The following is a 27,927-nucleotide window of genomic DNA, read 5'->3' as shown; positions in this document are numbered from 1 at the left end:
CATAACCCGCCCCGCCAGCCAGTTCTGAGCCCTCCCGGCTTCGTGGTTCTCCTTCCACGGAGCCCCGCCCCACTCACCGCAAGGCCCTTTGTGCTTCACTTTGATCTCCTTCCGGAGGACGCAGGCCATGGCGTCCAGCTCGCAGGGGTTGCCGTAGGTGCGGTTGTCGCTGCCGCAGACGGGGTCGTAGCGGCTAAGGCACACCTGCTGGCATTCGCACACCGCCTCCCGGTTCTTCACCACGCAGGTGGCCCCGAAGGTGCACGCCACGCTCAGGCACGGGCTGGGCATGCCCAGGTCTGCGTGGGGGCAGGAGAGAGAAAGCCACACATCAGCCACTCCCCCTGCCGCGGCAACTCCCCATCCGGCAGGGAGCGGGCGGGCAAAGAACAATGCCCGGGTGCCGGCCCCCGCCAGGACCGCGCTGCCCCTGGGCGGAGGAAGTTATGATGGTGTCACAAACACACGGTGCCCCTGCCACCCCCCTTGAGATCACATGCCACCCTGGCGGTCCAGGTCTGGTGCCTGTCCCATAGAGCAGCAGAAGATCCTCCTCCCAGGACAGGGCCCTGGTCGACCTCAACTCTCCCTCTGTTATCGCCACTGTGCAGATCACAAGAAGACAGGGGGATGGGGATCCCAGATGCTGAGAGGGACCATACCAGTCTGAAAGTCAGGGCGGAGCAAAATCCATCCTGCTAAAAGCCTTATACCTTCAAGTGAAGCCCATCCCTTGCACCAGCGCGCGCGCACACACACACACACACACCATCCCTCGCACCAGCGCGCACACACACACACACACACAGCCCACCCCTCGCACCAGCGCGCACACACACACACACACACAGCCCACCCCTCGCACCAGCGCGCACACACACACAGCACCCATCCCTTGCACCAGCGCGCACACACACACCCCATCCCTTACACCAGCGCACACACACACAGAGAGCCCATCCCTCACACCAGCGCACACACACACACACACAGAAAGCCCATCCCTCGCACCAGTGCACACACACACACACAGAGCCCATCCCTCGCACCAGTGCACACACACACACACACAGAGCCCATCCCTCGCACCAGTGCGCACACACACACACAGAGCCCATCCCTCGCACCAGTGCGCGCACACACACACACACACACACAGAGCCCATCCCTCGCACCAGTGCACACACACACACACAGAGCCCATCCCTCGCACCAGTGCACACACACACACACAGAGCCCATCCCTCGCACCAGTGCACACACACACACACAGAGCCCATCCCTCGCACCAGTGCACACACACACACACACAGAGCCCATCCCTTGCACCAGCGCACACACACACACACAGAGCCCATCCCTTGCACCAGCGCACACACACACACACCCCAACTCTTACACCAGCGCACACACACACACACAGAGCCCATCCCTTACACCAGCATGCGCACACACACACACCCATCCCTTACACCAGCGCACACACACACACAGAGCCCATCCCTCGCACCAGTGCACACACACACACACAGAGCCCATCCCTTGCACCAGTGTGCGCGCACACACACACAGAGCCCATCCCTTGCACCAGTGTGCGCACACACACACACACACAGAGCCCATCCCTTGCACCAGTGCGCGCACACACACACACAGCCCATCCCTCGCACCAGCGCGCACACACACACAGAGCCCATCCCTTGCACCAGCGCACACACACACACACACACCCCAACTCTTACACCAGCACACACACACACACAGAGCCCATCCCTTGCACCAGCGCACACACACACACACCCCAACTCTTACACCAGCACACACACACACACACACACACAGAGCCCATCCCTCGCACCAGTGCACACACACACACACAGAGCCCATCCCTTGCACCAGTGTGCGCGCACACACACACACACCCCAACTCTTACACCAACACACACACACACACACAGAGCCCATCCCTTGCACCAGCACACACACACCCCAACTCTTACACCAGCACACACACACAGAGCCCATCCTTTGCACCAGTGCGCACACACACACACACACACAGAGCCCATCCTTTGCACCAGTGTGCACACACACACACAGAGCCCATCCCTTGCACCAGCACGCACACACACACACACAGAGCCCATCCCTTGCACCAGTACACACACACACAGCCCATCCTCCACACCAACACACACAGATATACCCACTATCCCTCACTCCAAAACACACACGCAGACACACACACCCCCTCCCTCACACCAACACACACACACGCACGCCCTCCCTCACACAAACATACACACACACAGAGCCCATCCCTCGCACCAACACCATCCCCCCAGTGACTGTATGTAGAGAGATCTAGCTTGCGATGGCTCCGATACCTGCACTGGGCTCTGATACACTGTGCTCCAGCCTCTTCCCATCTACTTCTTATTCTCACCCGCTTCCTTTCATTAGGACAGGGATGTGGTGGGAACTGGGGAGAGAGGATCACCCTCACTCCTCCCTGTACAGGTCGTTGCAGAGCTGCACTAGCCCAGGTTAAAATGCCAGAAACACGTGCAGCAGGGGGCCTGGGGCGGGCCAAACCGACTCACCCTAGTAGGCACCGAGGCTTCCCTGGAGCATTGTTAGCCAATGCAAAGCGTGAAGGGCATCCCTCCAGACTCTGCCCAATGAGCAGGGCAGGAGGAGAGGCCAGTACATCTCTCGCCAGTCTGCGGGGTCTCCAGGCAGCTGCGTGTCGTGCTGCGAGTGGAGATGGGGTGCCGAGCCCATTCAGATGCAGAGCGCACCGAGCCCGACTATTCTTTCACCTGTGCCGTCCCTGCACCAGGGTAACTCACTGGCTCCGGTGGAGTGACTCCTGGTTTGCACCAGTGACAGAGGCAAATCGGGCCCAGCATCCCTGTTCCACTGCAGACAGCATGGTCGCCTGCCCCCGGGACTTTTCTATTTAGATTTTTGTCAAGGGAAGATCTGCGATGCAGAAATCCACAATCGTAACCCCATGGGCAGGCAATGGGACAAACAGCAGGCTGCATTTCCTTCACCTCCCAGAAGCTGGCGCTCTGGTTTAGGCTGCTTACAGGCCAGGCCAGGCAGCTCAAGGCAGGACTGTGTTAAGTGCTGGGGGAGAGCCGGCAGTCCAGCCAAGGGGGCGCGCCAAGATACTCAAACAACCGCCCTGGGCAGCGAGGGGAGGGGAAAGAGAAGAAAGAAACTGGGTGTGAAACCCTGAAAAGGAGATGTGGCGACAAGCCAGCGGGGAAACGCAAGGCAGCAAAAGCCAGCTGGATGCAACAGGTCACGCACCGAGACAGAGCCAACCAAAACGAACACGCCGCGAGAACAGCCCAGCCACGAACCAGCGCAGGGTGTGAAAGGCAAACTCTGCATGGAGAGCTGGGATGGGTTCCACCTGGAGACAGCCTGCTGGGCCCCCCGCTTTCTGACTGATGGGAAATTGAACCCGGGGGCGCCTCTGTACAAAGCCAGGGGGCGGGGGGGGAGGGGGGGACATGGGTCAGAGTGACAGGACCAGGTGTGTGCCGTTCAGTGCATGGGCCCCTGCTGCTGCCTGCGTCCCACCAGCACCATGGAGAGATCCTGCCTCTCAAGAAGCCAAGCTTGCCCCAGGCAGATGCTCCTGGATCCAGCAGCGGAGAAGGAGCAGGAATGGAGGAGTCCCTGACATGGGACCCGACGAGAGAGGGTCCCCACGTCTGGGGTGTCGCTCGGTTCCAGGCCTGCGAGGGAGACGACTGCCAAGTCGGGATTGAGATCGAAGGGCTGGGGCGCAGGAGAGTCAGCCAAGGCTCATCTCCCTCTCTTTAATACTCACTCGCCCCCCCCAATCCATCCCCCACCCCCCTACCCCCAATTCTTCCTGCAGCCAGACGGTTTCCGAGCTTCCCCCACGGGGTGCCGGCACCTCTCTGTGGGCCTGCTGACATCTCCGGCTTTGCTTTCTCGTTTTTAAAGACACGCTTCCCATAACTGCGCCCCGGAGTCGCACAGAGGCAGCGGGCAGAGACGGAGAAACAGCACAATCAGGCTGAACGGGGAGCGGCTGGATGGGAGGATCCCAGGCCTGGAGCTGAGAGACACAGCTGCTCTGACATTTCTCACCCCTCTAGCAATTCAGAGCTGCATTGGTGCAGTAAACGAGGTTCCCCTAGCAGTTTGATCCTCAGGCTGGCAGCATTTCCCTCCCGCCCCCGGGCCCCCACTGAAGTCTGTAGGTGTTTTGCCATTGGTTTCAATGGGAGCAGAAGATGACACTTCCATAGCCCCTTCCATCCAAGGGCCTCGGAGTGTGTTATCAATAGGTAATTATGACTCCCCCACCCCCCCAACCTCCACCATCACTTGAGAATCCACATCTCCAGTTTACAGGTTGGGCCATATCTCAAGGGACCATGTTGTCAATCACGGGACTCTGCGCTCTGCAGAAACCTGGCCACCCACTGTGGTGCCCAGAGGGGAGCTGAGCTCTTTTGAAAAACTGTCAAGGAGTAAATGGCTCCTGGGAGACCTGCCTCCGAGTCCGCTGCTCTGACCGACTGCACTCCCTGCCTGTCTTTGCAGCATCCGAGGAGTTTTGACGCAACCCCCTGCCAGCAGGCTGGGCTGCCATCTCCCGAGGTGCTATGATGGTGTGCTGCCAGGGAGAAACCCACGACAGGAGAAGGCTCCTTCACCAGACTGAAGGAGGATCTAAAAATCAACACGTTGCAACGTGCGTCGGGAGGCGGGCGGGGAGTTTTCATATTCAGGCCGACACCATGCAGCACGCTCACTCCTTTCCACGCCCTGAGCTGACCCAGGCAAGCCTGGCGCGTACACGCACGCACACACAAACACGCGCTAAGGAGGGGGACGGGGGAAGCACGGCAATCTCGAGCAGCCAGGAGTCCGCGACCATGCCTGAGCAACAGAAAAATCAACCAGGAGCAGCCCGAATTGACTCATCAGCCGGAAAGAGGCACCCAGGTAGCTTGAGAAGGGGAACAGGGTTCTCAGCTCACATGGATGGTCAGGCAAAACAGCAGCTGCCCACAACAGAGCCTGCAGTTGTGTGGCCACCCCGCAACCCACATCCATTGCAGAGAAGGAGATGCAAACTGGAGCAAGCATTAAAAATACCCCATTACGCTGCAAGGCACTTTCATTCCAGGCAGGAAGTGGGTGGATTGGCAAAAAAATGTGGGAATCTTTCCATCCCAAGGGCTTTTAACTAAGGCCAGGGAAGAGGATAGTGAAGGGGAGAGGAGAGAGAGATCGACATCTTAGGGAATGCCGTTGACTAAGGAGAAGGGTAGAAAGCAGACCTCTGAGCAGAGACATCCCGGTTGGGAGCGGTAGGGTACTGTGCAGACGCACGTCCTTTCTCCAAACAGGCAATGCTGTAAAACACAAGACAAAGAGAAAGAAAGAGAAAGAGAGAAAGAAAGAAAAGGAGGAGGAGGAAAACAGACAGACACCACTACAGAGACCTTCCCTCTGCCCCCATCACACCCTGCCTCTCCCAAATTCCTAACCCCCTCTCCCATCTCCCCTCACCTAGAGGCGGCTTTCAGCTCCTACCACCCTTGTTTGAAAGCAGAAAGGAACTTAAAAAAATAACCCATTGACGGGCAGATTGGGCTATTTTGTTTCCTTCCCTGGCTGCTGGAGAAGAGCGAGCAGCGGGGCTGAGAGTTCATTAGGCAGGTATCTGTGAAAGATTAAAGCATCGTGTTGCCATGTTAATAGACTGCCTTTCATTTCCTTCCCCTCCATAGGCTCTAGTTACGCTAAATCTTCTTCACTAGATGCTGGCTATCAGCGGCAATCTTCCTCCAGAAGCTTGAGAGTTTGTAGGCAACCCCGAAGGGGCTTTGATGTGCACAGCAGGGCATACGGCTGGACTCACGCACCCTAAATCCCCCACTTTGGGCTGGTACCATCAGCTTCCACCTTGCTGTAAAAGGAGACCCCCCCACCGGATTTCTGCAGGGAGGTTCCTATTCCCTGCCCCAACCTGGGCCCTCCCAGGGGAAGGGATGCTCTAGATCCCTGAGGTCTCCCCCTTGCTCCCTATAGTGGAGACAGGAGGGAACATCAGAGATTGTAATAGGGACATGCAGGTGGGTGGGGGCCCATGGAGGAATTTCCTTAGTGCATCTTTCTCTGCAGAGCAGATCCAGTACAGACAGCGTGTAGCCAGCTTCCCCCACACTGCCCCTCAATGCGCCTCCACCCTTACTGGGCGGGACCCCATCTCTACGTCCCTGCAGTGTCCCACGCTGCGGAGAAGAGGCAGGACTCGGGCAGAATGAATCTACAGATTCTTTATGGAGGCTGCTAGACACAGAGCCTGGATCTCTAGCTCCCTTCTGGAGCAGAACTGAGCAATCACATGGACCTAAATCTCCATGTCTTGGCCTACGAAGCATCCAACTCTGCTTCAGCTCTCATGCTTAGTGTCACCTCACAATGTCTCCCTAAGCCCTGTCCTGCACTACAGCCTCCTTGGCCAGCCTGTCAGAAAGGAAAAGTTCATGTCGGTAAGCGTGCTTTTGTGTGGCGGACGGGTGCCTAGCCAAGACTGTACTGAGATCGCAACCCCATTCTATGCAGGTCACTTCTGGGCTGGTGCTGGGTTTGAACTGGTAACCTGGAGGCGGAAGTCTCCAGATTGCACAGGGCAGGTGGCAGCTGGGGGAAGGAGTAGGCTGACATGGGAGGAGAAGGCCTCTGGCATGACTGCACTGCATGGTGGTTTGCTAGGAGGCAGAACTGAGCTGTCACATGAACTGAGCAAGCATCAAACTCTGCTTCACCCTGGATTTTATTTACTTTCCATCCCACGAGCACATGCTCTTGAAAGGAACAGTGTGTGGGCCTGCTCTCCTGGCTAGCTGCACGGCCTGCAGGGAGAGGAGGAAAGGGAAAGCCATCAAATGAAGGAGAATCAAAACAGGAGGAGGAGAGAAGCTGCCCTGTATGGGATAGGGCAGGGTTGAGACAAGAATTGCAGAATCTGCCAAACATTTGTTTCCAGGAGCCAGCAAGGAACAGACATGCCGAGATGCCTTGTTGCCAGATCCTGCTCTCATTGATGGTGGTGTAAATCTGGAGTGACTCCACTGAAGCTAGCAGAGCTGCTCCAGATTTACACCCTAACAGAGATATAGGGCTGGATTTTCAGAAGGGCTGAGATATTAGGGTTTGATTCCAAGCCCATTGGAATCAGTGGAAAGACTTCAACTCTCTTCAATGGGCTTTGGAACCCAAGGAACGGAACCTGAGAAGCAGCCCAACAGGGGAAGGAAGGGATATAGCTTGAGGAACGAAAACAAAGTCTAGGGCTGCTGACTTTCACAATTTTATCACAAGTCTTGCCGTAGTTGCTATTTTACCTAAAACCCCAACTCTTGGAGTCCTCTGAATACATGAGAATCTATAAGTTCACTCGGAAAAGAAAAGCAAGTTTCTAGCCTTCGTGGGTGCAGAGAAAAACTTGAAAAAGTGACTCCTAATGGTTCAACAACCAGAAATGACCTCCAAGTGTAGTTAAAAAAAAAGTGCCATGATTCCATTATGCCAATCTGATGAGTGACAAATGTTTTTTAAGCTGGCAGGGTTGGTAATATTGAGACTCTGGCACCAGGAGGGCAAAGCCAGCCAAACAGTCCCGGAAAAGTGCGGTTCATCTAAGACTCTTCTCAGAAGGTTTGACACGATACAAGAGCAGTTTGAAGATACAACCTGAGATCAGCAAGTCTTCCACTCGATGCCGGTCGGCGGGCTGCCTGTGCTTAGCCCATCCTGTTTCCTGGGCAACCGCTGAATTTCGTAACCGGTGGCTTCCACTGCCATAGAAACCCAGGCCCCCATCCTATCCCACAACCCAAATCTCTTAAAATAGCCTTCAGCAGAAAGTCAAAAGATCCACCCCCCCACAGCTCCTGCCCAGAGATGAGACAAACACAGATGAGACCATCAGAGAGGAGCAGCACAGGGAAGAGTTCCTTACGGCGGGCACCTAGAACTGAGAAAGGCTGGAAAGCATGGCGAGGGCAATGAAAGGGACTTGGGAGACTGGCACTACCCAGGAGGCGGGATGGGCAATGAGAGCTGCTTCCGAGTTAGGTGATACAGCATGTGTGCCTGGCAGGGAGCAGATGGATGTGGGACATGGACCGAACACTCAAGATGCTTCGTCTTGTTATTATTGTCCAAAGCACTTTTTCCCCTCCGTTACAGGACACATCGGACGCAGACGACACCGGAGCAGAGAGGGAGAGAGAAACGGCAGCAACGGAGAGAGAGGAGAGAGACAGATGGTACTTGGGATCAGGCAAAAGGAAGAAGAGGAGGAGGGGATGGATCTTACCCGCCTGTAGGTCATGAAGGGGAAGAGGGGCCGCCTAGTGGCTACAGGGACATGGACACGACTTACCCCTGGCGTCTGGACAGCACGGCTCCTCCTCTGCCCTGTTATGTGTGAAAGCCGGAAGGGGCGTGGGGCATTTTCCTGCTGGGGGCAGGTAGCAAAGGAGGCGGGGGAGATGCACAAGGACAACCGGCGGTCCCGCTTACCACAAGGGCCCTCATGCTTCACGGGGATGGCGGCTTTCTGCTGGCACTCCGCCTTCTGGCGCTCGCAGTCATTGCTGTAGGTCCGGCTGTCCCTGGCGCAGACGGGCCGGTAGGCGCCGTCGCAGGTGATGCGGTCGCAGGAGCAGCGGGCGGTGCCGCGGCGGTTGAGGCACACGGCGTTGAACTTGCACTCGGCCTGGCACTTGTCTGGAACGGAAAGAGGGAGGCGCCACTTACACCCTGCGGCTGGGACGTAGGAGTCGGGCTCGTTGGCGTTGAGCTCCTAGCAGGGCTCCCAACTTGGGGGGCAGCAATGGGCGGGGGCCTGGGGCCAAGGGGACTCCGGTGGGGAACAGGCTGAGGGGCGTTCAGGTCAATACGCCTGGGTACAGCCCAGCTCCCGCTAATGGACGGACGAGCAGATTCGGAAGCAACAGTCCCCTCCCCACCCTCCAGGATTATTGAGTCTTCTCTGCTGTCCGTAGTGCCAGGGTCACCAGAACACCGGATTCCCTACCCAGTCTGGGCCCACCTGGCCCCTGCCTCTAGTAGTGACCAACACCGGATTCTTCGCGTGGTCAATGGAGCTAGATGACAAAGGTGGGGCCAGGCTGAGAAGGGGCAGCTTCCCTGTCCAAGTCCAGCAGGTTTAGCTGGGGCAGGAGAGCGTCTCATTCCCCTCGGCAGCACCTGTTGGTGGGGCACCCCAGGGGAGGAAACGGGCACCCTGTAACCCGAGCTCCCTGCTGTCAGGCAAGTCGCTGAGAGGTACTTACCCTGAGGCTGGCAGTGCCCCGAACGCACCTTCTGGATCTCCAGCCCCCGGATGGCGCCCGACCGCCCCATGATGCACTCGTTGTCGTAGGTCACCCCGTCGTCGCCACACACCGGGTCCCTCTTCGGAGGGCAGTTTTCAGGCCGGGAGAGCAGGTCTGCTCTGCGAGTGCGGGGGTTCACCCGGCACACCCGGTTCATGTCGTTGAGAGTGCTCCTGCAGGGGTCTGTGCACAGAACAGAGGGCAAAGGAGAGGGGAGCTCTCAGACCAGCACAGTCATCTCCAGGGGCAGTCCACGCCCAACAGGGTCAGGCCATTCTAATCCTGGCCCCATCACATCCCAGTCCAGCTCTTCGCTGCACTGGTGCTCCCTTCTCTCTTGGTATCAACAAGGCTCTGTTGAAGTAAGACCCCGTCTCCAGATGGAGAGAGCCTGGGGATTCATGTTGACAAGAAAGCTTTGCTGACAAATTCAGGGGCTGAGGGTTCGGCCCAGACAGTCACTGTCCCAGTCACTCAGAGCCAGGAGTATGTGCAGAAGCAAGTGAGACTTGAGTAACACCAAGGTGAGCCAGGATGGTCTAACCCGCCCCCCCTGACAGCCCTGCCAATGCATCTGAACCCTGGCCTGCAGCTCTCTCTTCTGCCCTACAAACAGCTAGGGTTGGCCACCCTCCAGGACTGTCCAGGAGTCTCCAGAAATTAGATTATGTCTTGTGGTGGAACCTCCAGGAACATGTCCAACCGAAAGTGGCAACTCTGCTGGTGCCCCTTGATCCCCACCTGGCTGTAGAGCCTGTTGACATCCCAGCCCTACCCACTGGTGGGATGACCACGAAGACCCAGGCAGATGACCACTAAGACAAGGCTGAGATCAAACGTATTTCAACTGTGAGAGGAGCTTTGGGAGCTCAAGGCTCAACCTCCCAACACCTTTCCCCCACACACCACGGGTGGGGAGAGCTGCCCCTCTCGGGGAGAAGTCTTCTATCCTTTTAGCCAAGGCAGACAGGACTCCCTCTAGAGCCAGGCTAATATGGTTCCCTAATATGCCCATGGGTCTTCTCCTGGGCAACACACACCATAGAACCACACTGGAAGGGACCTGAAGAGCACGTGCATCCAGCCTCCCAGCAGAGGCAGGCTTGACCATCCCTGGCGGCGTCTTTCTGACCTGCTCCTGAGGTGCTCTGAGCTGCTACGGGCACTCGCTCCCTGGGGGCCTGCTCAGTTTTACAACCTTCCCATCTACTCCCTGCCCTGGGTGGCTGGGTTGGGAAATCCAGGCCTGTGAGGGAAGATCCCTGAGGACAGGACAGGCTACGCGCTGCCTTCCCCCCTGAGATAATCCAGGCTTATCCGGATCACCTTCGCCACCGATCCGTGCTCACATTAGCATAGTAAATACACGTGCAAAACAGGCACCATCTATATGCTAATCCCTTCTCAAGTCCTGGGCTTTTTAGTCCCCCCACCTCCTTTTTGGTTTTTTGCCAAGTGGAAATACCTGGACAGCACAGAGGCATTTTCAGCCGTAATTGTAGACACAGGATTGAATTTTTCTCCCCTTTTAATCTGAACATACTGAAATCCCTGCATGCCCTACAATCCCCCCGAGGCTCTGGCATGCCAAGGGGCGAAACCCAGTAGTAACACATTCCCCTGCCTTCTGGGAGAACCCCCACACCCTTCCCCAGAGCTGGCCCAATACAGAGCTGCAGCTCAGCTCTTTGCTTGGTCCATTTTAGTCAGCACAGAGATTAAGTGGGTGCCAGGGTATTTGGTCCCCTCCAGCCTGTTCCCCACCAGCCTCCAATGCAGGATGGCCCCCCACAGCGATGGTTCCCAGACCATGCTTCAAAGACCACAGAGCACTGACTGGGGATCTGTAAGGAGCTGGATAGTCCCATGACGCTGGCTTCTCCTTCTGCTTTCTTTCCAGATCCTAACTCCCTGTTTCCTCTACGGCTGGATCCAAACCTCATCCGGGTCAGTGGAAGGACTCGACGGGATTTGGATCAGGGCCCTAGTGTTACTTTTCCAGGTAAGCAATCGCAGTAGCTGCCGCTGGCATGCAAGGGGGTTGTGCAAAGGAAGGGAGGTGGGGTTCCCAGGATGGTGACTAGGGGTACGTCTACATAGCAAAATAAAGACCCACCCGGGTTGACTGACATGGGCTAGTGCTGCGGGGCTCCAAATAGCAGTGTCGACATTCGGGCTTGGGCTGCAATCCCGGGTCTGAACCTGGTGGGGGTGGGGAGGGCCTCGGAGCCTGAACGTCTGCACTGATCATTTCAGCCCCGCCATGCGAGTGCCACAAGCCCAAGTCAGCTGAGCCGAGCTCGGAGACTCGCTGCCGCGGGGTGTTCTAGCTGCGTGGCCCGCAGGCAGGGAAACAAGACTCCTCTGTTCAGGTGTGGCCCCCGTGACGAAAAGGTTTGTGAATACCCTGCCTCCCCCTGTCCGAAATTGCCTCCTGCTGCCCTTGGACACTGGTTTCACTGCTCAGCGGCTTTCGCTTTGAGGAACCGGTTCCCGGCACTCAGCCTGAATGCTTACTTTGCTCAACTGCATCGTGTTACTTCTCACCCACCCTAAAGTCCCCTGGGGGTTTACACACCTCGAAGCACCTGCAGACAGGTCTGCTCCTTTAGGGCTCAATCCTGCCAGGGGCTGAGTGCCAGGGAACTGGTTGGGGCTGAAGTCAATCATGACCTTGCGGCACTGGCTCCTAGTTTTTCTCTTTCCTCCTACGCCAGCCCCTCCAGCCCTTTAATCGCTCGTGTTCCTCTTCTCTGAATTCCCTTCCATTTCGCCAGCTCCTCCTAATGCTCAGCTGTCCAGAGCCGAACACAGCTTCCAGGTGCCGTCTGGAGAGTGTTCCCTGGCCCCTTGTAGCCTCCTGCCCCTGCTTGGGGTGATTTTGTGACATCACGGCAACTTGGTGGACTGCAAGGGGACTGCAGAAATGAACACCTCTCCTGGAGTCTAGCCTCCGCACACCACAGACAGGGTATCTGGCACGTGTCCCTACCAACCTGGTGCTTTTCCTAATGAATATGGTCACTTTTAATCGCAAAGCTGCACAGAGGTAATTAAACGCGACAGAAGCTGTCCTGGGCAGTGACAGGGCAAGACGTACTCCCTGGGGATCGGTGTCACTCTAGGTGACTGATGGGTTCCTTTCATGAGGGGAAGTGGCCTGTTTCTTCAAGGCCTGTCACCTAGGCTGCTGGAGATGCGGTTTGGCAGGAGAGGCCTGCAGCCAATTCAGGGCAGGGGGGAAACGGGGGGTCAGAGGCTGCAGCCACTTTCTGGATCATTCGCGATAGGCCTGTGTGCCCAGCCATGAGGGACTGAAGCTCTGTATGAGCCGCTGTGAAGCCTGACTCCTTCCCAAGCCAGATGGACCGGGCATGAGAAGGGGAGAAAGAGGAGCTCTTCCGGTATAAACCACTGTCCCAGCTCTTGTACTGGGGAGCTCCCAACCGCTGCTCTGGGGAAACCACTGCTGTGGCTCTGGTCCTCAGGTGCTCCTAGGGAAGCCACAGTCTCAGCTGGAGGCTGGGCTTCTCCCTGTCCCAGCTCACAAACTAGAGAGCGGTCTCCTCCTGCCCAGACCCCATCAGTCAGGTACCCCCTCCTCCCAGCCCCGGTGCCAGGCTGCCCCCCCGGCAAGCCCTTGGAAAGGAACTGAAGGCCCAGTAGAAACTCGAAGAGGCAGTAACTTCAGATGGCAGGGTGTGGCTGAACAGACTGGATGCTGGGCGCGATTGTTTTGCCCGGGGCTTTTCCTGTTCCCTGCTGCTTAGACCGCTCTCTGAAGCCCCAAAAGAGAGGAATCGCCCCACTGTGCTTTGGCCTGTACCATGCGGTGGCCCGATTCCCTCCCCCAGCATTTCCAAGGGGGTCAGGCCTGAACACCGAAGCATTTCCTGCCGATTCCCGACACCAGTAAAACCGAAGGCGGCTCAGGCCACCAGACGCAGCTGTGTTAGCCCACTGCCACCCTGCGGCTCTAGGCATCCTCACAGCCCCCTCCCGGTGCTTTAATTCCCATCGTTAGAGCCCAGCACGCACTCCTGCCTGCAGCTTGGAGGGCTGCTAGCCGGCTGGCCCAGCACTGAGTGAGAGGGGGCCTTCAGAAGTACCTCCCCCCCCCCCCCCCCCGAGCTGGAGCTGGCGGGCTCCCCCAGCGCAGGCGGGCGACTCACCGCAGGGCCCGTCCAACTTCTTGAAGACGTTCTCCTGCTTGTCGCAGGCGTGCTTGTTGAGCAGGCACTCGCTGCGGTAGTCCTTGCCATCGCTGCCGCACACCGTGCTCTCGGCCGTGCCGCCGCACGAGGACGGGCAGATGCACTTGGCCGCCTGGCCGTCCGTGGAGCGGGCGCAGGTGCTGCCGAAGCTGCACGTCACCTCTGCGCAGGGGTCCTTGGAACCTGGAGAGAGAAGAGACAGGGCACTGCTGCGTGAACGCGGCACAGCCCCTGCCCCACATCCCTTCACTTTCCATCCTCCTCCTCTTCTCACGGCCTCCCCCACCACACCCGGGCAGGTCTCACAAGGATGAGACGGGGGGGGGGGGGGGGGCAGATCCTTCCCCCCTGCCCGGTTAAGGACAAAGGCAGGCGCAGCACACGGCATCCTGGACTGCACGCTCCTTGCTCAGTGGGGCCCTCAGCCAGCAGCAGCCCGGACAGCCCTCTGTTAAGTTCAGGGCTTTCACACGAATCTAGAGTGACCAGATGTCCCAATTTTATAGGGACAGTCCTCATTTTTGGGTCTTTTTCTTATATGGGCTCCTATTACCACCCACCCCCGTCCTAATTTTTCACACTTGCTGTCTGGTCAGTCTACACGAATCATTCTCCTCCCACAACAAAACGGAGCATCCTGCCCTCGGAGTCCTGGGGTCTGCGGGTGGTGAGTCGGATACCAGGTGGAAGGCAGAGCAGCAAGGGCCGAAATCCAGCCCAGCTCCGACAGGGCCGGTGCAGGGGACATTTGCATTTCAGCTCCCCCCACTGCTCTGGCCACGGGAGGGCCTAACCTATCCCTGCATGAGCACGAGGGACGCAGACAGGTGATCGTCATCAACATCCGAATCCAGGCAAATCCCACCGGGGCATCGCCTTCTTGCAGATCACGTGCCCCCTGATCGAAATCTAGCTAGATCCTTAAGATCGGCTGGCTGGCGGAGCAGCGTACAAGTGTCACTGGCCATTTTATCGCACCACCAAAGCTTTTGGCAACCACATGATCACAGCGAGGTGAAGCAAGGATCAGTTATTCAAGGCTTCACAAGAGTCATGCCTGGTTAATTGTGTGCTATGCACTCCTCACATATCATACAGTGACCAGTTCTCAACCAGGGGTATGTGTACATCTGGGGGTACTCAGAGGTCTTCCAGGGGGTACATCAGCTCCTCTAGATATTTGCCTAGTTTTACAACAGGCTACATAAAAAGCACAAGCGAAGTCAATCCAAATTACACTTTTATACAGACAATGTTTATGCTTCTCTATATACTGAAATGTAAGTATAATATTTATGTTCCAGTTGATGTATTTTAGAATTATATGGTAAAAATGAGAAAGGGAGCAATTTGTCAGTACTAGTGTGCTGTGACACTTATGTATTTTGTGGCCGATTTTGAAAGCAAATCGTTTTTAAGTGAGGTGAGACTTGGGGGTACGCAAGACCAATCAGACTCCTGAACGGGGTACAGCAGTCTGGAAAGGTTGAGAGCCACAATCCACGTGTGAACCCGGCATGCTGAAAGGCGCCAGATCTGATGTGGGGCCTCGGACCGTCATTGGTGGGACTCATCAGTAATAAAGCCCTGCAGTTGCCCAGACTTTCCCTCACTGTCATTACAGTACAGAGTGACTTTGTCTCCACTTGGCTCTGGGCTGTCCATCATGCTCTAGCTAGGGACCGAGTCTGGCAAGATGCCGAGCACCTGATCCAGTGAAATGCTGAAATATGCAGGGGGGATAGCTCAGTGGTTTGAGCATTGGCCTGCTAAACCCAGGGTTGTGAATTCAATCCTTGAGGGGACCATTTAGGGATCTGGGACTAAAACTGGGGATTTGGTCCTGCTTTGAGCAGGGGGGTTGGACTAGATGACCTCCTGAGGTCCCTTCCAACCCTGATATTCTATGCACTTCGCTTTCTGCAGGTGAGTAATGCCGCTGAACTCAATGTGGCTGCTCACGTGCGTAAAGCGAAGCATTTGCCTCAGGGCTTGGCTGGATCCAGGCCAGACTGTGCAGCCTCTCCCTGGATCGAGCCTGCGGGGACTGCTCCAAAGCCGACCAACGTCAACCAACGTCTCGCCATTGGCTTCAGTTGGACTTGGGATCAGGCCCTACAGGCCTGATGTTGCAAGATGCTGCACATCCGTTCCTGAAATCAACAGGAGCGGAGGGTGCTCAGCTGTTTGCAGACTCAGTCCCTAAATCCAGGGGAGACAAAGAAGGGGAAGCCCTCGCCCAGCCAGCTGACGCTTCAGACAAATCTCTATTTCCCAGCCTCCCACTCCCAATTCCCCTAGCTCCCCGCACTGCGATCTCTATTCGAAGCCCAAGCTCTGGGAGACTCTAGCTCCAGCAAACAAGCAAAACAGGGATCCTCAAGGTACCGCCAGCACAATGTAATTTGAGGAAGAGCTCAAGGAGCAATTTCCTCGCTGACAGGGATGGGCCCAAATTTATTTGTCAGCTTTTTTCTTTTAATTTGTCACTTTTTTTATGATTATTATTTTAAATAAATCACTCGGCGCACTCTCGCTTCTGATGCGGGCCCCGGCAGGAATGCTGGGTGCAGATTTATTGTGAGCCAGAGAGCCGCGCTCGGGAAAGGTCAAGTTAATTTACTCTGAGACGAGGGGCTCATTTACACAGCTCCTCGTTCGCAGCTGGTGCATGCCAGCCCAGGGAAGGGCCTTTATTAGCCTCATGCACCTGGCCTCCTGGAAAAATCTCCATCCCCGAGGAAGGGGCTCACTTAGATGTGTGTGGGGGCTAATCTGTCACATTGGCTCTCCGGAGCAGGTGAACAGTTCTTGCTTCTGGGGGCAGTGTTGCCTAGTGGTTAGAATCCTGGCCTTAGATGAGTTTTGTTCCTGGTTCTGTCACTGTGCAGCTGCATGACCCTGGCCAAGTTACTTCACCTCCCTGTGCCTCAGTTTGCCTGTTTGCTAAATGAAGATAATGATGTTTGAAAGGGCTTAGAGCCCTATGGCTGAGGAGTGTTACAGGCAGGGCTGAAAGAGATTTTCTTCACTTTCACTGCTTGGTGGAGGCTCTCATGCTTTATGGGATGACAAAAGCTGGTGGGGCATCGTCTCCCTAGCACCGAGGGACACCGGCACCGAGGGGAAGTGGAAGAGGCATTAGTAAAGCCAGCCTCAGGCTGAGTGGTCAGGTAGTGGGGGTTAGCGAATCACTAAGGAGCCATCTACACTGCGAGCTAGGGGGTCTGGATCAGCTGACTCAGGCTCATGAGGCTCGTGCTATGGGTCAAAAATAGCAGCGTAGACGGTCAGGCTCGGGCTTGACCCTGGGGTCCCTGACTCTCCCCACTCACTGGGTTTCAGAGCCTGAGCGAGAACATCTACACTGCTGTTTTTAGCTCTGCAGCCGGAGCCCCGCGAGCCGGAGTCAGCTGACCTGGCTCCGAGACACTGGGTTTTGTTTGCAGTGTAGCCATACCCTGAATGGCCCCCTGCCCTCAGGCCTGATACCCCAGAGTGGCATTTGGGGGTGCTGTGCTGCTGGAGGTAGCACCTTTGGAACAAGATGCAAAACCTACAGCTTGTCCGCTTGTGATCTTTAAAGAAACCACAGCTCCTTTTCACAAGCCATGGGGCATGTTAACCCTGGTGCCCTGGCCAGGTTATTGCCTTCTTCCTCCCAGATGTTCTCTACCTACTCCATGGCACAAGGGAGCCACCTTAACCTAGGCTGTTTCGGAGAGTCGCCGTGCGCCATTCAAGAGTGTCTGCATCCTGCCCCGGTGGTGGACAAAGGATTCTACATTCTGGATCGCAGTCTGTATGCCAGGGATGGTGCTGGCACCAAATCCTTTTCCTTGGATACCCTGCTTCCAGTCTTGGGAGTCTCTCTCCTTCTCCATCCTCCCCGGCACCCTACAATGCTTTGACAGCGTTTGAGGACTTGTGGTGACCGTTCACAGCCCCCACCCTCTCCAAGCTACAGAATGCAAACGGCTGCCTCCCTTTAAGAATGTCGCTGATGCCAGAGCGTCAGAAAGAGGCTGGTACATGGATGCCCATCTTGCCTTGCCGGGGCTCGTGCGTGTCCTTGGCTCAACTCACCGCATGCCCCCTTGCTGATGACTTTGATCCGCCTCTGCTGGTTGCACTGAGCTTTCTCCAGCTCGCACTCGTTGCTGTAGGTGGAATAGTCCGAGCCACACACAGGGGCCACCACCACTGGGCAGGTTGTCTTCTTGCAGACACAGGAGGCCTGGGAGGAGTTGGTGGTGCTCCTCTCGCATATGGCTCCGAATCCGCACAGCATTCCTCGGCACACTGCAGGGGAGAGAGACAGAAAGAGGCCAGGTCAGCCTAGACTGCTTATCCAGAGACACAAAATAAGGGGAGCGAAGGTCTAACAGTCACAGCAGCCCGGATTCCTGGGTTCTATACCAGAGTGTAGGAGGGAGTTTATCTAATAGGAATGAGGAAGGACTGAGAGTCCACACTCCTGTGTGCTGTTCCTGACTGCCACAGCCTCACTGTATAAGTTTGAGCAAACTGTGTGCCTCAGTTTCCCCTGTGATGATAATCGCCATCTGCCATACAGAATGCAGGATGGTGTAGTTATTCTCTTTGCGAATCTCTGCTCATTATTTTATCTGTTCAGCACTCCTGGGCTCAGCAAACTGAACACAAAACCCAGGGATAAAGACAGTCCCCAGGAGCTTGCACTCAAGAGACCAAGACAAGACAAGCTGCAGGGGGACATGCAGCAGCCAGCGAGGCGGCTGGAAGAACAAAGCAGTCGCAAGCGTTGTTATTTACACAATGCCCAAAGTGCGCCGGTATGGGCCAGATCCTGCCCTGGTGGGACCGTCGCCACAGGCCAGGATGGGAGCAGGATCACGCCGCGATATTCACAATCAGATCCCCTGCCTCGGCACTGCAACGTTTCCCCTGTGTGGGAGACCCGCCCCCCCGCCCGCCTTGGGGCCTTTCCCTGCAGATCTGCCTGAGCAGCTTCCTCTCAGCGGCTCCGACAATCTTCCAAGGAGCTGATGCCAAGGGAGGTCTTTCCATGGGCTTTGGATCAGGTCCAAGTTCAGGAACACCCCCTGCCAAACGGGGCCCCAAAGGGAGCGGGCTTTCCACTCTCACAGCTTCTTCCTCACACACGCAGCCGGAGCAGCCCAGACGCTGCACATCCCCATTACGCCAGGGTCCAAGATCGCTCCCACCTCTGCGTCTGGCCCCCCGCTCTCCGCTCGCCCCTCTGTGCTTGCATGACCTGTCTCAGCCGGCCGCAGTTCCCTTCCCACACCCGTGTTGGGCAGCGGGCGAAAGGGCACGGCTGGTCAACGCGCCACTGGGCACATCCGTAGGGCTGTCTGGGTTTAGGGCTGATTGTCTCATCCCGCTCCCAGATACCTGCTCCCAAAGGGGCTCCACCATGCTGGCGAGCCGTGCAGGGCTCCAGGGCAGCGAGATGTGGCGGCTGGTGGCAAAGAGGAGCGTGACCTGCCATGTTGGCACCAGCTTAAGTATGGCGAAAGCGGCACACCAAGGTCCCACCCTGCATGGAGACCTCTTGCCTACCACCCGCTCCGCAGAGTCCCCCAGACATGCAGAGGGCAAGTCTCCTGCACTCTCCTTGGGATGCCGGTCTCTGCAAAGGAGCCACGGGCGCCGACTCTCCAATGTGCCAGAGGGGTGCTCGACCCCCGGCTTCGGCCCAGGTCTTGCCCCCACTCCACCCCTTCCTCCACAGCCCCATCCACACCCCACCTCTCCCCACCCCTGCCCTGCCTCCTCCCGCCCCATTCCGCCCCCTCCCCCAAGCACGGAGGAGGGAGCTGATGGGGGGCTGCCAGTGGGTGCTCAGCAACCACGATTTTTTCCCTGTGGGTGCTCCAGCCCCAGAGCACCCACAGAGTTGGCGCCTATGAAAGGTGCCTTGAGAGTCACTTAAGGCAGGTTTTGCCCTAGATAGCGTCACAGGAAAGCAACAGTCATGGCGCCCTCTGCCCTCCATCCCACACAGGGACACCAGCCTCAGAGAGAGCCGGCGGGAGGAGCAGGGGGGTACTGAGTGAAAGCAAACTCAGTCAGCCAGGAGGCAGCCTGGTCTAGAGGAAAGGGACGGAGCGTTTGGAGAGCTGGGTCCCATTCCTGCTCTGCCACTGCTCAGTGGTGTGACCTTGGGCAAATCGCTTCTCTTCCCGGGGCCTCTCTCCCTCTCCCATCTTTTGTCTTGTCTTGTCTGTTTAAACCATAAGCTCTTGAGGGGAGAGACTCTCACTTACTCTGTGCACTATGTCACCTACCACAACAGGGCTTGATCTGGGCTGGGGCCTCTAGCCCCTGCTGTGATACAAACAATGAGACAACAAGTGGCCATGAGGACAGGGCGGGTGAAATGAACCAGGTCATGGAGAGATTCTTGACCCCACCAAAGGAGGTAGACAGATGAACTGCCCCTGATCCCCATCCCTAAAGTATTCATAATGACCACACCCCTTCTGACAGGATGTCTGGGATCAAGCTTTCCCGAGCCCTCCTCACCAACAGCATTTACTGACACCTGTTCAAACAAGAGAGAAAGGCTATTAAAATAAAAACCTGAGAGCAAAAGAAAAGAAAAATGTCCTCGCCTTGTAACTCTATTCAGTGTGGGGGTAGAAAACACACACACGCACACACACACACACAAACACACTATCTTTATACTTTGCAATTTATGCAAATCTACCAGGATCACATGGCTGAGCGCTTTCTAATAGGAGATGCATAAATCTCTTTATCACACAACGTAATCAGAACAGCCAGCACAGACCAGATCGGCACCTGAATTGCTAATGTAACAGGAAAGGTAATTTTTAAGTTGGCAGAGGGAGGGGGACAGGTAGATGCAAACTCAGCCATGTGCAGGTAGGATTTGTGAGCAAAGCACAATCGCAGCGGTGGGAAGAGATGAAAGAGCACTCGGACCACTCCCGGAAATGTCACGGACTCGTGCAGAACAATACTCTCTACATACACAGCCATTGTGCACACATATCCAGAGCACACCCTTTCACTGCACATACTACGCACGCATGCTCACACGGAGCACACCCCACATATACCATGCATGTATGCGTACTGCACACAAATCCACGGCCTGTACTATCCACCACATATATCTATCACAGGGGTTCTCACACTTCATTGAACCAGGACCCCCTTCTGACAACAAAAATTACTACACGACCCCAGGATGGGGGACCTAAGTCTAAACCTGCCCGAGTCCCATCGCCCTGGCGGGTGGGCCAAAGCTGAAGCCCAAGGGCTTCAGCCCCAGACAGGGGGCCTGTAACCTGAGCCCAGCCACCCAGGGCTGAAGCCACAATTGGGCTGAAGTCCCGACCCACAGTTTGAGAACCGCTGATCTATCACATACGTGCACACACCCACTACATTTACATTCCAGACACACAGACACACATCCTGCCCACACTTAGGCTCGGCAGAATTCATATTTTTAAAAAATAATTTCAATGGGTTTTTTTAAAGCATTTTAAAGATTTTTATCTATTTAAATTTCCACACTTATGGGAAATTATGGGGGGGGGATGTTGGACAGTGGGGGGCAGAAATAATAAGTTAATGCCAGTAGACACTGAGATTCCAGAGGGTTAAAGCATTGTCACCGCTAAAACACAGATCGTTAACATCGCATGTCAAAATAGACAACGTTAATATCCTTATTTCAAACGCCCATAAGTTCTCAAGCAGCATTTTCTTACTTTGCCGAGCTGAAATTCTGATCATTACTGACGGAAACAATTTTTTGTCGGTCTGCGTGTGTACAGCGACATGTACAGATATTTAGCGATAAAAGTCTACACCTTCCAAGCCTACATGTATTACACACACACATACCCCCACAGTATAAACGGCTCTCCCGACCCAGACACACTGCACTCACTACACACGCGTCCACCCCAGACACACACACACGATATACGTTAAATATGGAGACTGACCTACATACTAGAGAGAGAAAAACCATAAAAGGCAAAATAAAAAGCCTGGCAGTGGCTCATTTACACTTCAATTCCCGGCCGCTTGGCTTTGACTGCTTTGAGATGTTGAGCTCATATGCACAACAACAATGCGCCACTAAGAGACTAATATCGTCAAATAAAAAAAGAACTCTCTTTCTCTCCTACCCAATATCTAAAAGCAATTTATCATTTTTATGAAGCTCTGTGGATAGTCTCACTCACTCTTTCCCTGGCTGCTGCTCTCACTCTCTCTCTCTCTTTTTTTTTTTTAAATGCAGATGAGTCTGTTTAGCTCCAAGATTAGAGGGTGCAAGAGACGATAGACAGCGTGTGAATATGAAATGCAGGACAAGTGGGGATTTATCCAGCCCCACCCCCCTCTTCCTCTCGAGCAGGTTCTTTGGAGCAGAAGTGTAACTGTGTAGTGCATAATCAAGCTGCCGCTCAGAAGGGAGAGGGGAGGCAGAGACAGGGCTGACAGAGACCAGACTTCTCAAAAGGCAAAGGGAAGAAGCCGGTGCGCCAGATGGGATGCGGGGATGCAGAGCAAACCTCGAGCAGGTTTCAATTAGCTACCTGCTTGCAGAAGACTGGGCAGAACATGAAGGGTGATGGGGAGCGAGGTGGTCGGCTCTGCTGGCAACAACTGCTGGACCCGTAACGTATAGGGGCCCAATCCATCCCCCTGCGCTGTCCCACGGACACAGTGGGAGCTGGGCCGTGTGCTATTCTGTTTGGGAGAGGGGTGGAATGACAGCTAACTCCTCAGGAGAGCTCTGTTCCCCACCACCTGTCACCCCTGTACGGGAGCGCCTGAGTCTGACGTCACCAAATCAAGCTGAGGGGGAGCGGGATCACACTCAGACACCCTGGTGATGGGTATGGAGTACGAGCCTGGAGCACTGAACGGGGATAACCCTAGGATAAGGTGGACGTAACCCCACACACCCATAATTTGCAACCACAAAGGGGAAGAAGGGCGCTCATCAGTGAACTTCGAGTCTCCCCATGGCACCTCACTTCGATTCTTCCCTTGGGGTGCTGCCCCCCGCGAGCAGGATATGGTACCTTGGCGATGTACCATACGCATCCTCTGAACCTGCCAATTGTAGGCCAGGCCTGTGCTCTGGGATGCTCAGACCCGGGCGAGACACCAGCTGGCAGCTCTGGTGCAGAGGGGTATGGACACGTCATGGTCCAGCATGCCAGCTTAGGGAGGCAGGCTGGAGGGTGGATGGCTCAGCAGACAGGGCACTGGCCTGAGACTCAGGATGCCACTGCTCTATTCTTGACTTTGCCACAGATTCCCTGCATTACCGTGAGCAAGTCACTTGGCCTCTCTGTGCCTCAGTTCCCCCCTCTGCAAAAGGGGTCCAATAGTACTGCCCTCCCTCGCAGGGGTGTGAAGAGGCGCTCAGACATTACAGCAGCGGGGGCCAGAGAAGTACCAAAGACAGAGTGAGGTTCCCAAGGAACGGGGACGGTAGGAGTGGAGTGTGAAAGCACAAACCTGAGAGCAGGCATTTGTGTGGGGGAGACAGGCTGAGAAGACGAAAGCAGCAATGAAAATGGATACAATCTTTTAGGCCTGTCTGCTGCTGGACCCTGGCCTCATGCCCAGGTGAGCGTGACTGGCAGTGGAAGGAACGAGTGGGCATGGCCTTCACACGCGCGCTTGTGTGTGGAGTTCCCCATAAACAGCCTCAAAACTCACCCATTATCATTTCTTCTAACACAAACTCTCCTTGGCTGGGACGCCTACAAAAAACTTCACAACGGTTTGGCTGCCAGTTTGCTGAGATCAGAGCCCCTACCGCTGACCAGTGTCATCTCATTGCCGTTTCCTCGTTCTCCCCCCATCTGCCTGCCCGTCCATCTGCTCTCTGGTTTCATACTTCGACTATTTTTGGTTCTGTGTTTGTACAGCACCTAGCACCCTGGGATCCTGGTCCAGGATTAGGGTTGCTAGTTGCTTCTGCAGTACAAGCAATAAAGCTAATAGCCGGAGAGATCAGGGCAGGACCCAGGGCTGACAATCAGCCACCCACACTGGTCATTCCCCTCACAAGGGCAGGGGGCAGGTCTCCCCATGTAGGATGCACTGGAGCAGAGATTTACAAGTTCTTGCTACATTTGATTCTAGCCTGAAGGCCAAGCCTGGACTGTGGATGGGAGACTACAAACGTGCATCAGGACCACCACCACGCATTCTCCAGCCACCAAAACGCAGCCTGAGCTGAGCAAATGCAAGGCAAGTCTGGTGGTCTCAGCCATGCACATTTCCCTACCTTTCCATGGAAGAAAGGATTTCCTCCCCAAGGGTGAAGGGCAACAAATGGAAGCGGAGGGCAGGAGATGAGAAGTTTGGGTGGATCAATGCCCAACTGCAACATCCACCCTCTAACTCGTCTGGTGTTGGAGACCTCAGTAGGTTTTGCTGAGGAGGGTCTACATAGAAGCACAGAAATGTGTGGCAGAAAGGGACCTCAAGTGGTCAAGTCCATCCCACTGCACTGAGGCAGGATCAAGTAAACTTGGACCATCCCTGACAAGGGTTTGTCCAGCCTGTTCTTAAAAACCACCAATGACGGGGATTCCACAACCTCCCTTGGGAGCCTAGTCCAGCGCTCAAACACCCTTAGAGTTAAAGTTTTTCCAAACATCTAACCTAAATCTCCCTTGCTGCACATTAAGCCCATTACTTCTTGTCCTACCTTCAGTGGACATGGAGAACAATTGATCACCATCCTCCTTATAATAGCTCTTAACATATTCAGAGACTGTTATCAGGTCCCCCCACCCAGTCCTCTTTGCTCAAGACTAAACATGCCCCTTTTTTAACCTTTCCTCATAGGTCAGATTGTATCAACCTTCTCTCATTTTTGATGCTCTCCTCTGGACTCCCTCCAATTCATCCACATCTTTCCCAAAGTGCGGCGCCCAGACTAGGACCCAGGACTCCTGCCTGTCCCCATTCGAGCTGCAGCTCTCCAAAGCTCTGGTGTGTTGCAGTGACACAAACTACAAAGCCTGGGAGAGAAATCCAGCAGCACTGGTGCTGAGAGAAGGACAGGAGGCAGAGGAGAGAGCCTTATTGTGAGCTGCAAATTCCAGCTACACCCTGGGCCAGAAACTGACCCTGGTCCGTGGTGAGCTTAGGGGGTGAGCGCACCTCTGACTCCCCCTGGCCAGCTCAGTCAGGGAGCACTGGGGCTCAGGGCAGGAGAGGGGAAAGGGGGGGGTCACATGCTGGTACCTACTTTTATCTTCCTTTCTCCCCCTCTTAAAGAAACCTCAGAACCACACATGCTCTAGACACCCCTTCATGACAACCTCCTTGATGGATAGAGGAGAGGATGGGCCGGGGCTCCCACTCGGAGCCCATAAAAACCATGCCAAGATCAACCAGAGGGGGTGCTGCAGAGAAACCAGAGGCCCTGCCCAAGCCCTCCCCACTGGGGGCTAAGTAATGGAACCATATCAGAGAGCCATTCTTGCGATTCCTGGAGCATATGCTGTTCTATAGCACTGTACTCACTGCCAGCCATCTGCAGCTGAGGAAGTTACAAACCCGTCTCAAAGGAGCTTGGGTTCTGAATATGACCAAGGCTTCTGGGTGGTGCAAAGTGTCCACACCTGGGCCAGCTCTGCCTCTCCCCCCATTTCAGGTAATCAGATGGGGTGGGGCAGATCTCTAAAGGACTAAGGCAAACTTTGCTTGGCATCTGACAGGGTGCCCCTCCCCCAGGGCTGCCAGTTCTGCATTGCATCTTAGGGGCACCACCCCGAATCTCGCCCCATATCCTGGGATCTGGGGACTAGAGCAGGATGCACAAACCCCATTTCCCCTCCAAGAAGAGCCCAGCAGGGACAGCCGAAGCCCCTGCAGGCACTTGGAGAGGCAGGGACAGGGCAGCAGGATCCTATAGGCTTTAGGAGCTCATTGCACTTGCAGACTGAGGCCTTCTCCTCAGATCACCCCAACCCAATCCACTGTAGATGAGCCCCATCGCAAGGGGGGATCGTCCAGGCCTCTGTGTTCTGCATCCCACTCTCTGCTTCTCTAGCCATGTCAGGCTGTGACCAAGGCGCCACCGGGCTCCCACTGCCCCCGTCTCCCTCTCCGTTATGTCTGGGATGAGGCCTGGTGAATAATTTAGAGCGAGATAGCAGGGCCCGACGGCGTCTGCTCCCCTTGTGCTGCCAGGAGCATGCGAGGACACAGCTGCATTTGGGGGTGGGGGGCGCTGAAAGATGCATGAGGGCAGAGGCACTGAGCCAGCAGTGCACAACTGAACTAGGCTTGTTTCCTCCGCGCTTCCCTTGCCTCGCCAGCTCCCCTCCCACGCAGCGGGGAGAGTCGGACATGGGGAAATCGCCCCTTTGTATCAGCTGAGAACACGCCCCACCCTGCTGATTTAATACCAGAGAGAGACCTCTGCATCAAGGCTTGTGGGGTGACTCTCAAGGCACAGACAGAAATCACCAACCTCAATCACTCCCATCAAACAAAGACCCCGCCCCGATCCCAGTAGCAAGGTTCGGGAAGCGGTGAGCTGGGAGGTGACAGCAGTGCCCCTTTGCCCAGATCCACAGCGGTTTATTCTGGGAACAAAGAGAGATTGTGGCGAGGGGAAGGAATGGCTGAGCAGAGGTTGGGCCCTATGCGTTTAATCCACACCCACCCTACCCCCATCATTCCAATTTAGGACTACCTCCAATCAATAACTGCTGCTCTGTCTGATTTCCCATTACAGTCGTGGGCCCGCGCAGCTGCGCCATTGACAGATGCATGCTCAGAAGGGGGTTGGGGGGAGGTGAGGAGGTGCACTGGGGAGCAGTTCTCCTTCAGCCCCTCCCTGGGGCTGAACAAACGCTCAGATACATCCCTGCCGGCCTATGTGCACCACCAGGAACTGTTGTGCAGGAGAGAGAGGGAGGAAATGCTATATTCTGAGGACAATAATTTCAGACTCCAGCTCGATTATTCAAACACAAGTGATGCTCAGAAACAGATCGGTTCTTGACCTAGGGACCAGGCATGATTTCCATTTAACCTGCTGCTCCTAGCCACATAGGGGAGGGATGGGCTCAGATGAGAGCTCCTCAGAGAATGAACAAAGAATATTTGGACTTTACACAGCCCTTTTCATCAGTATCTCTCAGTGCTCTTCACAAAGGTGGTGCTGCTCTAGAGGATGCCTGTGGAATTTTTACTACTGCTGTCAGGAACAGAGTCACAACCCTCATTTACTGGTCACTATTTTAGGGTGCATTTCCTTTCCGTGTTGGTCTCAGCCTTCAGGCTGAAGTTAGACCAGTCAGTTTCACTTTTGCCTCTAGCGCAGGGGTCGGCAGCCTTTCAGAAGTGGTGTGCCGAGTCTTCATTTATTCACTGTAATTTAAGGTTTCGCGTGCCAGGAATACATTTTAACGTTTTTAGAAGGTCACTTTCTGTAAGCCTATAATATATCTATGATTCTATGATAACTAAACTATTGTTGTATGTAAAGTAAATAAGGTTTTTAAAAATGTTTAAGAAGCTTCATTTAAAATTAAATTAAAATGCAGAGCCCCCCGGACCGGTGGCCAGGACCTGGGCAGCGTGAGTGCCACTGAAAATTAGCTCGCGTGCCGCCTTTGGCCCGCGTGCCATAGGTTGCCTACCCCTGCTCTAGCAGCTTGACTGTCAATTTCACTGTCAAGCACCAGGTTGCAAACATTACTGGGAAAATGTTTATTTTTGCTTAAGAAAATGTTGCACTGGAATTTAAAATACTGGAAACATTTCTATTGTTCTTAATGTTTCCTAAAAGGTTTTTTATTATTATTATTATTTATTATTATTTTCAGTTTGATCCTCTTTACAACGGGGCAGATCCCTAGTATTTATGTAGATAAACATTTCTCAATTTTAAAATGATACAAAACAACCCCGATAAAATAATGGAAGGGCATCAAAAAATAAGGAGGATATTTGGATGAGGCTGCATAAGGATACGAAATTAAGGAATCATTCCTTCCACCTGGAGCAAAGTTAAACAATCACACTCTGGGTACATACTGACATTTAAACAAAAGACTAGGGAAGTGTGTTTATTTCGCCAAAGGGACAGCGTCAGCTTAATTTTGGCCAAACGCTTCAATTCTGTAAAAAACAAGCTTTCATAACACCTGAGTCCAATAGACACATTTCCACTTTAACAGAAAAAAGAAATCAATCAACCAATAATCCAATGAATGTGGTTGTTTTAGAAGCTGCAGACATTACAGCACTGAGGCTGT

General features: G+C 54.9%; 1 protein-coding gene across 9 annotated transcripts in view; it reads right to left on the bottom strand.

Moving 5' to 3' along the window:
* The window catches only part of AGRN (agrin), a 223,274-nt gene that overhangs the window by 56,074 nt on the left and 139,273 nt on the right, over positions 1-27,927 (bottom strand). For all 9 annotated transcript variants that reach the window (XM_048824778.2, XM_048824781.2, XM_048824782.2 and 6 more), the window contains 5 exons: positions 17,714-17,929; positions 13,586-13,810; positions 9,372-9,596; positions 8,596-8,802; positions 78-299 (listed from right to left, as the gene is read on the bottom strand). In XM_048824778.2, coding sequence (XP_048680735.1) covers positions 78-299; positions 8,596-8,802; positions 9,372-9,596; positions 13,586-13,810; positions 17,714-17,929 — 1,095 coding nt within the window. The remainder of the gene's footprint in view (positions 1-77; positions 300-8,595; positions 8,803-9,371; positions 9,597-13,585; positions 13,811-17,713; positions 17,930-27,927) is intronic.

The sequence above is a fragment of the Caretta caretta genome, chromosome 18, assembly GCF_965140235.1.
Source record: "Caretta caretta isolate rCarCar2 chromosome 18, rCarCar1.hap1, whole genome shotgun sequence".
Taxonomy (NCBI): domain Eukaryota; kingdom Metazoa; phylum Chordata; order Testudines; family Cheloniidae; genus Caretta; species Caretta caretta.
The sequence above is the reverse complement of the archived record's forward strand: the minus strand, read 5'-3'. Positions and strand labels throughout refer to the sequence as shown.